General features: G+C 37.8%; 1 protein-coding gene across 6 annotated transcripts in view; it reads left to right on the forward strand.

The window, feature by feature from the left end:
- The window catches only part of LOC124556464 (transforming growth factor-beta receptor-associated protein 1-like), a 220,608-nt gene that overhangs the window by 135,712 nt on the left and 71,812 nt on the right, over nucleotides 1-13,084 (forward strand). For all 6 annotated transcript variants that reach the window (XR_006968611.1, XR_006968609.1, XR_006968610.1 and 3 more), the window contains exon 12: nucleotides 11,020-11,180. Coding sequence is in view for 2 of the 6 variants with exons in the window: in XM_047130415.1 (XP_046986371.1) it covers nucleotides 11,020-11,180 (161 nt within the window). In the remaining 4 variants the exon portion in view is untranslated. The remainder of the gene's footprint in view (nucleotides 1-11,019; nucleotides 11,181-13,084) is intronic.

A 13,084-nucleotide genomic window follows, 5' to 3' on the forward strand; every position in this document is an offset into this window, starting at 1 on the left:
TTCCTGATTTATATAAATGATATGCCATCTAGTATTATGGGTACTCTAAAATATTTCTGTTTGCTGATGACACTAGCTCGGTAGTAAAGGATTTTGTGTGCGACATTGGCTCTGTTTCAAATAGTGCAGTTCATGGCATAAGTTCATGGTTTGTAGAAAATAAACTAACCCTAAATCACAGTAAGACTCAGTTTTTACAGCTTCTAACACACTATTAAAAAAAAAATTTTTTTTAATTTCACACAATGGGCAAACTGAACAGTTCACATTTCTAGGTGTTCAGACAGATAGTAAACTGTCATGGAAAGCCCACATTCAGGATCTTGTTCAGAGACTTAATGCTGCCATTTTCACTATTCGAATGGTATCTGAAGTGAGTGACTGTTTTAAACAAAAATAAGTCTACTTTGCTTATTTTAATTCACTTATGTCTATGGTATTATATGTTGGGGTAACTCTACCCATTCTAAATGGATATTTCTGACTCAGAAATGGGCAGTTCGGGAAAAGGTGTACGTTCACGAACCTCTTGTCAACCCCTGTCCACTAGTCTGGGTACTTTGACGTTGCTCTCTCAATGTATATATTCTTTACTGTCTTTCTTGTTAACAGCATCAGCTTATTCCCAAGAGTTAGCCGCTTTCCCTCAGTTAATACTTGGCACAAGTCCAGTCTGCATTTTGATTGAATTTCCTTAACTCTTGTGCAGAAAGGTGTGCAGTATACTGCTGCATTCATTTTTAATAAACTATCACAAGAATTAAACAATATTAGCAATAATCCATGCACTTTCAAATCGAAACTGAAGAGTTTCCTCATGGATCACTCCTTCTATTCTGTTGAGGAGTTCCTTGAAAAATTAAGCTGATTGTTGTTATATTGTTGACTGGGTTTACTTAAACTTGAGGCTTGACCTTTTTGGGTTCATAAACATTTTACTTTATCTGTTATTACTTTTATGTTGTAATTTCCTGGAGTGACACATTCCATGATCTTGGAGATTTTCTCCTCAATTTGGTCCTATGGAACTAGACATTTAAATAAATAAATAAATAAATAAATAAATGAATATCTTTTATGTTCAGCTGTTTTACTTGTGGCTATATATTTGGTCCTATGGAACTAGACATTTAGATAAATAAATAAATGAATATCTTTTATGTTCAGCTGTTTTACTTGTGGCTATATATACTTATCATTCAGTGCACTCTACCTTCGTGTGCTGTCTCTGATCTGTTTTTTACTGTGGGCTGATATTTTATGTAGCTTCCCACTTAAAATAAATTTTTGTTTTTTCACTTTATTTTGTGCATTCTCCTAATTTCTTTCTACATCATGTGTGTATGGAGGATTAATCCTTATTACTGTACCTCAGTATTTTGCTCGTGGAAGTTGGCATCATAAAATGTCACTTGTGGGGTAGTTTTCCCCACAATCAAGCAAAATGTATGATCATGAATTTCTGCTTCTTTCACCTTTATGTGCCTCTTGTGATAACCTTCATTAATATGCATACTAGAGAAAAACTAGGCACCACTAGGAAACATTAAGCTAATAACATTTAATACTTTATAAAGACTTCCTGTCTTCCTTTATATACAGCTCAACTTATTCATCGATTAGAACCTGTAGAGCTACCAATTTGCAGGATGTTGATTGGTATATTTTACCCACTGTTCCAAATAGTCTCTCAAATTTTCAGTGTGGGATTGGGTGTTTTAGTGGTCCAATCAAGGTGGAATAGGGTGCCTGAGTGTTGGTCAAACCAGAAAAATATGTATGCAGTCCTTTGAACATAGTTGTTATCCTGGAAGATAGGAGTATCTACAGCATACTAATAATGAAGATGTAGAAGAAAAGGTAATGCTCAGTCACCAAGAAAGTTTAAATAAATGTCCTGGCTCATGTTAACAGTAACCTAAATAAGTGCACCCAAATTATGGTACGAGAAACACCCCCAAAACATCACTAAACCACCTCTTGCCTGAACTAGACTTTCCACATACTGTGGGTTAAATGTGTCATTGGGCTGCCATTGCACTCAGTGATATGCACAAACTTTGTAACCACTGACTGCTACACCCATTGAATGAGCTTCCATCAAGCTGTGCTTGGGTAAAAGTTTACAACTACTGAACACCAGTGTATTAGCTGCCAGATGTAAGGGTTATATTCAGAGTTCTTATCTGCCTGGAGATGGAGTTGGTGACTTTACATGAGAAGTTTCAACACAATTATTCTGTAAACACAGAAAAATCTGTCAGCAAGAGAATGCAAGCCACTCAAAAAATACAATACAAAATCCAGATTCACTGGGCTTGTGTAGCATGTACCAAACAGCCTCATATACTTGAGTGATTTATTCTGGTGTACATTATGCTGGACTTTATAGACCACTTGATGCCAGAGAGTTTGTCCTACATAGTTAACATATGCAGTGGCTTCTTGTTCTGCCCACAGTCTCTGCACTGTGCAGATCGTATCAATATCTTCACCTGATGGTAGTTCAAACATATGTGTCTTTGTCACTGGTGGATCAGGATACCATATTCCTCTTTCATTTAACTGGCACATAGGACAAAAATTGTTCAAACAGTGCTTTGCTGGTGATGCTGGTAATGCCACTAACAGCTCTGCTGTCATGAGAGGAGAGACAAGATAGTGATATCATCTACCATGTTTAAGTGAGATAGCAGGGGCAGCACATTTTCTGTGTAGTCAGTGCTGGTGCCTGCCTCCACAAGTTTAACTGGCTTTCCGAGGTGTGTGCAGGGACTGAGATCATAGGGCAGTGTAGGGTGCAGTTCAACCCTCATAGGTTTGCTTCATGTGGGTTGTGGTTACAGTGCTGGAGAAGCATGAGAACAGAAGTCTTGTTGCCATATAGGTGGAGATCGGGACGATGGCTGGCTGCGGCTAAGCGCTCAGTGATCAAAGGGCTTATGTTGCTGTTAGGGGGTGTGGTGGTGTCCTGTTGCGGCCACGAGTGTTGATGGTGGCAGACCAGTTGGTTTTGCCCAGCCTGGATTTCGAAAAATGAGTGTCCCCTTTGTTCACAATGGTGCCTATGGTCCACACCAAGTTGCAGCCAAATATATGAGCCCTTAAATGGGAGCCCACATGATAATACAGTGCTGTTCTGGGCTCTATGGATTGGCTGCAAAAGATCTAACAGTGGTACAGGTGTTATGTTATTTGTTATGTGATTTATCCATCTCATTATATACAATTTTCAAATAATTTTGATTTGATGTACAGGAGACATGTCAAGGTTTACAAAAAGAGACTTTTTCCTCTTTTTTAAGAGCAATACAGAAGTTTACATTTCTAAGTTAAAGCTACACAAGTACATAAAAAAAGACTTTTTCCTCTTTTTTAAGAGCAATACAGAAGTTTACATTTCTAAGTTACAGCTACACAAGTACATAAACTAATACGTGTCATACAATCCCTGTGGTCAGACTGTGAAGCTGTCCGCAATGAATTCTTTGATGGAATAACAAGACTTTTCCATCCGAAGAGTAAAGAGCAATCTTTTCAATGAACCAAGCTCCATCTTAAATATATTACTGCCTTTTATTTTATTGAAAATTTTTAACCCCAAATACTCTGGCATTTGGGCATAAAGTTTTAAACGATGTGTTGGAAGTTTGAAATTATCTCTGTGGCAAGTGCTGTAGTTGTGGTCAAAACAGAAAGCGTCTAGTTTATGTTGATTTTTATATAAGAACACCACCACCTCATATATGTAGAGTGAGGGGATAGATAGTATTTTTAAATTTCTTAACAATGGTCGACAGGATTCCCATTTTTTAGCAACATACATGTTTCTAATTATCTTCTTTTGTAATACTAGCAGCCTAATGACATTTTCTGAATTTCACGAGAAGATTATGCCATAATGAATAACTGACTCAAAGTAGCAGTGATAAACTATCTTTTTGGTATCCATGTTTGTGGCACCTGACAAAGTTCAGTTTATTTGCTAAGTAATCTATGTGTACCTTCCAATTTAAATTTTTATCAAGATTTAGGCCTAAGAACTTCATGTGATTTGCTTCTGTGATATCCTTATTGTTGCAAGTTATCTTTATTTCAGTCCTTTCTACCAATTTATCTTCAAATTGCGTCATTTTGGTTTTAGTTACATTTAGTTTTAGTCTGTTTTGATGGAGCCAAGATTCGAGTTTTTCTAAAGTATTTTTGGCTTTTTCTGGAATACTTTCAGATACCCCATTTTCAATTAGAATTGATGTATCATCAGCAAATAACACTGAATGAACATCAATAGAAAGTGGTAGATCATTTACATAAAAAAGAAACAGGTAGGGACCCAATATCAAACCTTGTGGGACTCCTTGGGGAACTGTTTTCCAGTCTGAGGAATAATTGGTTCCATTTGAAGTTAAAATGACTCTTTGTTTCCTGTCCGACAGGTAAGAGCTAAACCATTTTAAAGCCTGTGTTGCAGTTCTGCTGGACTATGACCATTGATGAGGGCTGACCACCACCTCATGAGGAAACTTATTTAGATTTCGTAGGAACTAAGTTTGTGTTGCCTTTCTTATCTAAGTTTTAAATACCCTGACTGGCCAATTTGATGCTGGTTGCAAAGGAGCAAGTGTCATGTTGAATAATATGTTCCTCTGGCAGTAATTTTTGATCCCAGATGAAGGGTTTACATTGAGAATATCTGGCCATATTTGGGAAATGGGAGAGAGTGCCACCAACAGCCACATTGCACCTTTGAACAGTCCAGAATAACCTGTGGGTGTTCTGGGATAAGTGTTCAGCAGTGCCTGGCTGATTTTGGGCACAGGCGTGACAAGTGCAGACCATTATTTAGATTTCCTTACCATGCCTGGCCAGTTGCACTAATGATTTGATGCAGCTCATGCCCCAGTGTAACTGATGGAAGCAACTTTAGAATTCTTGGTTGGAGAATGAGAAGAATGATGACAAGACATTCTGTAGTCTCTATGGCCAACAAAAAACCATCCTTGGCACTAAGGTGGTCTCGGAGGGAGAAGTAGGTGTGAAATGTGGGTCTGCTCCTTTTGATAACTGTCTTAACCACCAATGTTGAACTGGCAATGGTACCCTGTGAAGAAGCATATCCCACTCTCTTTCTGTGGGAAGATGGGGAAATCATTTAATGTTTGCTGCATATGGTTGTCAAGTTGAAAACGTAGTGCCTCCTATGTATTAAACTCTTTGGTTGACACCATAGTTAGTTGGGACAATGCATCCATGTTAGTATGCTTAGAGGTGAGCATATAATGGTACTGGCTAAGAACAGTGCCCACTTCGATAGTCACTGTGTTGTCTTTTCTGGGATCTTTGAGTGGGGGGATGAATAAGGAAATCAGTGGCATATAGTCCATGATAAAATGAAATTTGGTGCCATAATTGGTTGCCACATGCTGTCAGTATTTTTGTGGGATAGTACTGCAGTGGTTCCATATTGCGATGTGTCAATTACTAGCATCGGCTAGTTTGTAAAGCAGTGAGCAGATTGTAAGTACCTTTTTAATTGTTGAAAAGTTGTGTTGGAGACCATTTAAAACTAACACCCTTTTTGCATAACTGGATTAATGGGTGAGCTACTTGAACCATATGGTGTATGAATTTGCCATCACATGATACTTCCCATAGGAATAATTGTAATTCTTTCAGATTTTTGACAGCAGGTGGATTATTTATTTCTTCAACATGCTTAACTCTTGGTTTTACCTTAACTTTACTTGATATGTGCCCTAAATTCATGACAGCATTTAAGGAAAAACTACATTTATCCAGATGACAGTTTCACTTGTTTGACTGGAGTCTACCAAAAATACTTGTAGATTTTGAAGATGTTGCTCTCTTATGGCCCTTGGGACGCTAATGTCATCCAGGTAATTTATACCTTGAGGAATTCTCTGGACGAGTTATTGCAAGTATCTCTGAAATAAGGCGGGTGCACTTGTGACACCTAAAGGTGATCTATTGTACCTGTATAGTTCATACACTATAATTGCCACTAAGAGGTTCTGGAACTTAACATCTAATGGTAACTGGAAATATGCATCCAATAAATGTATTTTCCAAAAGTTTTGCCAGTAACTTATTTGGCTTTCGAATAGCATAGAAGTCAGTATTGTCTGAACATTGATAGTAGCCTTAAAATTGACACAAATACACACAAACCCTGTAGGTTTGCCCATTGACTATATGTAATGGGTTTAATAACCCCTACTCCTTGTAACATGTCTAGTTTTGCCTTTATCTGTTCATGCAGGATGAACGGAATCGAATGAGCTCTGCAAAACTGCAGCTGAGCCAACAATTTGAGTGATGGATGAGCTACAAATTTGTTTTCACCATCTGGATCAGTTCAAACAATTGCTTATATTTACAGAATGAAAGTCCACAGCAAAGTTGTCATCATGTAGCTAGTATGGCATCTTCTGCACAGCATCATAGAGTAGAGTGATCTCTTGTGCTGTACAGTGTGGTGGACTTTATCAGCATTGTGATGTCACAGGGTTGTTAAGTGCAGTTGGCATCTGCAGCTGCCTCTAGTTCTGTATATGACCTATGTTAGGCTCTACCTCCCAATAACATATCTTATGCTGACCATATTGATATCCTCATCCAGTGGTAGATAAAAAAATTTGGCATATTCGGGATTTATGCACGAGGATACAACAAAAATAGTCAAAATGCTTCCTATCAGCTACTGTCCAGTTTCTGCATTGCTTGGTCCATAAAATACATGCAACTCTATGTGCTGCTGTGAGCAGTGGCTGTTTGCAAAGTGCAAGCATCCATTGCATGCAGTTCCATTTGCAATGTTCACTTGGGAACTGTTTGAGCAGGACCTATATTTGTTGGCCTATGTTTGTTGGGTTTGAAACTGATTGTAATTGACAATGCACGACACTCGTCTGTACCCTGTTGGGTAAGGTCTTCTTACAACCACTGTTCTTACACCGTGTTACCTGGCTGAGAATGGTACACCATCCATGTAGATACATTGGACAGTCTGCATCGATTCACCGACAGATTAGATGATTTCATTCACTATGTGGTCATTGGCAAATCCAAAGACGATAGCTCCTTTCTGCCCTTGTCATGTCTCCACACCTTACTGGACTGATTCCTTACAAGCAGCTGCCACAAACACACTACTTCACTGCCACATCTTACATCAGTGAAGGGCAATGGAGGGTCACATGACCATCTGGAGTCTGTTCTATATCAGTATGCTCTTTTAAGTGGGTGACAAATATCTGGACTAGTGATGTTAAATGGTTAATAAACATTGTCACAACCCCTGTGGCTTCAGTACATTAAATTAATAATGCTATTACAGTATACATATAGCTGTGAGTCCACGTGTCACTAACTGCCCCCCCCCCCCCTCCTCCCCACACACACACAATTTGACAAATTAACAAGAACCCTCAGAAGAAAACTTATTATTTCCAGTTTTTTCTTTACTTTTCTACTGCTGCATGTCTCTCTCTCTCTCTCTCTCTCTCTCTCTCTCTCTCTCTCTCCCCCCCCCTCCCCCTCCCCCTCCCCCTCCCCCTCCCCCTCCCCCTCCCCCTCCCCCTCCCCCTCCCCCTCCCCCTCCCTCTCCCCTTCTCTCTGTCAAGTAACACAGTTCTTTTACATGCACCTCTGGCAGTACTTGTAATCAGAAGTTTCCACACAAAGGACACCATGTAAAACATTGCAACTTCTTACCCAATTTTGCCACTGGATCTGTAGTGGTATTTGTTGAGTGGTAACCTAGATTGTAGCCTACAGGGCATGTCGTATTGGCTCAAATGTAAATTCTAAACATGATTCACAGTCTGCTACTGTGTCAGTGAGTGACCACTCAACTGGCATTCCTCAATAGATATTGTACATCCCTCCAATCCGAATGCTACAGGACCTTGATATGTGTTACTTCAGAAGTAGGCTATGGCATATGACTATTGCAAAATAGTAATGAAGTCACTGGGGCAGCACATACTTTATTGCAACAATTCAAAAAAAGCATGAAAACGGTTACACTCAGCACAACAACAAATAATTTAAAAAAGTGGCTTCTCCATATGTGGCATCACGTCACATCTTTCCAAGAATGTAGTTCAATTTAGTAAATCAACAACAAAATTACTTTCTGTCATCAGTCGAGCATTTTAATGTCCACTTTTCTTCAACATTGTAAACTTCAAACATTTTCATCATGAAATTCACACTTGATCATACTGTTCAATATGAATGGCCTTCCTCACTAAGCACTGTGATCGCAGGCTGTCTTTACCTGAAAAGTCACTTGCAGCTTCAAATGTCAGTGCTGACTATCTGCAGCAAATACATCTTGTAGATCCCATGCTAAGTATCGAACTCGTGAAGTGGGCCAAGTCAAGCTTCTAGCTATTCACAGATTCCCTCTGCACCTGCGCACAAGAAGTGCAGTCCCTAGGTAAATGAAATTCTAAAACAGAAATAATTAAGCATTTGGAAGATTTAAAAGAACAAAAACTGTTTAACCTGATATAAGAGTTTACAAAACTGTCAGTCTGCAATTCTACATCTAAATCACTACATTAATACATATGGCAGTTAAAAGGAGCTCAAACTGGCTGATCTGCTGTACTCGAAAGGTAAAAAGTCCACAGCCTGACACAGTGATGATTTTGATATCAGTGAAATTTTCTTATGTTGGTACATGTGTAATAATGTGTGTGTAAGTTCCAACTTTACCTATGGAGTGTTTTTGTTTATTTAGTCACATTGTGTGTGTTTCATTCAAATGGACATCCTGGAAATACATGCTACCATAAAATTCTTTGCTTGATTTCATTGACTGCCAACGTAAAGTCACCTAAAACTGATAAAGATCTGATAGAAATTTGTTTATTTATTTTTAACAGTTGACAAATGGGTTGCTGAATTTGAAAGTGGAAGATCTCATAAAACTGCAACCACAGATGAAAATGCAAATAAAGTCCACGACTTGGTATTGGCCAAACAGCCACTCACGGTTTATGAAATAGCTGATGCTACAGGCACAGCAGAAAAAAACTTTTAAATAAGAGTTAACTATGAGGAAGCTTCATGCTAAACTGATGCAACTATTGTTGAACAGTAGTCAAAATGATATGCAAACAAAGATTTCTCAGGAATTATTGGGACCATTTTGAAAAGCCTTAAACATAGTTTCGCACCAGTATTTCATTATGTACAAGATTTGGTCTGTACCTCAAACTAATCGCTAATCAAAGCAGAGGATGGAAACTTATGGCCCTTTACCAAAAAGGTGATTTTATTTCATCTGCTGGAAAGTTTGTGAACAGTGTTGTCCAAGATGCAAAACAGGCTCTTGTTAGTGTAAAACTTAAAAAGATAAACTGCATAAAAGCATACATACAACACGGCTCTGTTTGTGAAAGAAAACAAGTCTTGCATCTAATCTCCATCTACTACCATAGCCAATAAAATTTGTAGCTGGAAAACAGTTTTAGTTGACTAGCTGGAAAACAGTTTTAGTTGTTTAAAAAGGTCTTGACATCCATACTTCAGGGCTGGAGTCTACTTGATGGGAAAAAATTGAGTGTGTGCACTTATGCCAAAAACGTGCTTTTTGGCCCAAAAAGCACATTGTTCAGTTTCCAGTCCCAGAAATTTTCACCATGCCATTTTACTGAGATCATAACATGTGACTAGTTGTTGTAAGCATACAAATAAGGGAATAAGACAAGCTGTGGAAAACAAACTATCCAAAACGCCCCTGCTACAGAAATCCTAGGAAATGAGAAGTAGCCTAACTGGGCTCACTGAAAATACACAAACCAATAAAGAAATTAAAAATCACAACTGATCACAAACTAAAGCTAGTACCTGTTCATTTACACATGGAATCATGTAATAAAGAAGCTAAACTAAACCCACTGCACAAACAAAGTACGATGGATGTTGTTAGTGATGTTACTAATTATGGCCAGTTGTGAAAACTGGCACACTACTGTATGTACTGCCAGCAGACACACATAAAAGCAGAAACAACTATCCTAATTTTTGGAACTGTTCAATTCCTTCCTCAGTGTGAAAAGGGGGATATATTGGTGGGGATTGGGTTGTTCGGGCCTCATCTTTGGTGGGTACCACTTGTGAAGATGAGGGAAGGCAAAGATGAAGTGGAGGTAGGAGAGAGAGGAGGGATGAGCAAAAGAGTGAGAGTAACAGAGTAAATAAATAGAGACTACCAAAACAATTACTTTGTGATTGAACCTCCCCATTCCCAAAAATGTGTGATATTAATTCTTTCACAAGATTTTTGCAATGGTTAATTAAAAATATCACTTTAAGTGAAACATTTCTATTTTGAAAGAATACCATAAGATGAGGTTCTAGGCGATTTCATGTGCTGTTCACTGAGTTTATGGAGAACTGTTCTGTTCAGCTGTTTGACTTTCATTTATTAATGGAAATACAAGGAAAGTGTGGAATAATGTTCACCTATGATCACTTCTGGGTCACTTGAGTTTGAGAAGTGTCATATTCCTTCAGTGCCAGCAGTTTGTCATTGTTAGGGCTTATGTCTTGTGGGAAAATTGTTACTATTCAGTTATTGTGTTACCATGTCAAAATGTTTGGAGCCATCACTCCATAGTGCACTCATTTACATCTAAAGGACTGATGCGGTTTTTTCTTCTTCTTCTTCTTCTTCTGTGAGTACCTATAGACGTTTGGGCATGGTTTAAATTTGCAAATAAATAGTAGCCATTCTTCATTTGATTCTGAGTATGAGTATAATTGTGATGTGCAAAAGAATTGAGTCTTTACTTGCTCGCATGTAGTAGTACATGTATGCCTCATTACAGCTCCTCATCCGCATCTACTGGCATTTGAGAACACTTAATGTCTTCATGAAATTGACATTTCTTGTGGAACGTAGTAATATGCCAGTAATTGTAAAACAAATTCACACATTTAACCTTTTTTTTAAAGCCTTTCTTCCTCTTTTTTGTGTTACAGATTGAAGAGCACGAGAAAGCTCTTGATATTTTGGTGAACCAATTAAAGGATTTTAAAGCTGCAGAACTGTATTGTGAGAATAATGCACAAGGAAAGGAGCAAAAGTATCGAAATGATATTTTTTATACTCTTTTGAGTATTTATCTAAACCCTAAAATAGAGTAAGTATTGTGTGTGTAAAAGCTAATGTAAATTGTAACATTGTATAGTCAGCCTTAGCACTCTATTTTGCTTTGGGCTCCTTGTTCCTTTGTCTTTGATCATGTTTGCTAAACTGTAAGTTCTGAAGTTCTAATCCTAAACATTCTCATTTGTAACATCTCTCGTACTAAATATGTACCAACTAGCTGAATCCATAGGAGAGATGCACGAAGATGATTGCAGGAGGACAGTGTATATGAAAATTGTAAATAAGTGACAAAAATTAAATTAACATTAATATTTGTAAGATTTCTGTTCTGAGAGAAATATTTTATTGGAGAACTAACTGTACAGTCTTAACACCCATCAGCTGCCATTATGCTGCCATAGAGTTGTGTGATGTGTTACGTCATTTAGTAAGCCGGCCGTTGTGGCCCAGTGGTTCTAGGCACTTCAGTCCAGAACCGCACTGCTGCTACGGTCACAGGTTCGAATCCTGCCTCAGCCATAGATGTGTGTGATGTCCTTCGGTTTGTTAGGTTTAAGTAGTTCTAAGTTCTAGGGGACTGATGACCTCAGATGTTAAGTCCCATAGTGCTCAGAGCCATTTTTGAACTGTCATTTAGTAATAGACTTGGAAACAGAAGTCTGTAGCAGCAATATGTTGTGAAAGCACACATTCTGAAACAGATATTTTAGTTGTTCATGAACTTTAATTAAAAATTTGATAAATGGAACCCTTAAAAGAAATAGATACAAAAGTTGTGCATTAGAAGTAATAAAATTCAGTATACATGTGAGAATGTTATGATATTCTTGTTTCAGTGACCAGTGATTTAGTTACACGGAATGAGCAATCAGTTGCTGAGGAGATTGCCTTCATATTGCATTATATTAAAAAACAAAGAAACTTATCTATTTATAGCTCCATTTATGTATGGGCATATATTCTTTTTTTCTGTTTGATATTTAACAACCATTGAATGCTGACTTCTTTGAAAATGGAAGATTTGTTCAACTGAGCAAAAACAAAGAAATAAGTAAGTTTTGCTATTGCAGAAGGAACAATTCGAGCATTTGCTGTTGAAAGTATAGCTGAAATTAAACAGCGTAACAAGTACCTGTTGGTTTGATATTTTGAGTCATTAGTTTGGAGTATCAGCAAGAATATGTCTGTTATTGTGGACTTCAGACTGAAGACTGGTTTGATACAGATCTCCATGCTACTCTATACTGTGCAAGCCTCTTCATCTCAGAGTAACTGCTGCAACCTACATGCTTCTAAATCTGCGTACTGTATTCATTTCTTGTTCTCGCTCTGTGGCTCTTCCCCCAGTATCTTGTTTCCTAATCTAATTCCCTCAGCATGACCTGATTTAATTTGATTTCATTTCATTATCGTCATTTTGCTTTTGTTGATGTTCTTGTTATATCCACTATGTCCATTCCATTCAACTGCTCTCCCAAGTCCATTGCTGCCTCTGACAGAATTACAATGTCATTAGCAAATCTCAAAACCTTTATTTCTTTTCCCTGGACTTTAATTCCCACTCCAAATTTTCCTTTTATTTCTTTTGCTGCTTGCTTAGTATACAGATTGAATAACATTGAGGATAATCTACAACCCTGTCTCACTTACTTCTTAACCACTGCATCTGTTTCATGCCCCTCAACTCGTATAACTGCTGTCTGGATTCTTTACAAATTATAAATAGCCTTTCACTCCCAGTATTTTATCCTTGCCACCTTTAGAACTTGAAACAGAGTATTCCAGTAACATCGTCAAAATATTTTCTTTGAGTTTACAACTGCTATAAACATAGATCTTCCTTTCTTTAACCTATCTTCTATGAAAATTTGTAGGCTCCGTATTGCCTCTTGTGTTCTTGCATTTCTCCATAATCCAAACTGATCTTTCCCGATG

The sequence above is a fragment of the Schistocerca americana genome, chromosome X (assembly GCF_021461395.2).
Source record: "Schistocerca americana isolate TAMUIC-IGC-003095 chromosome X, iqSchAmer2.1, whole genome shotgun sequence".
Classification (NCBI taxonomy): domain Eukaryota; kingdom Metazoa; phylum Arthropoda; class Insecta; order Orthoptera; family Acrididae; genus Schistocerca; species Schistocerca americana.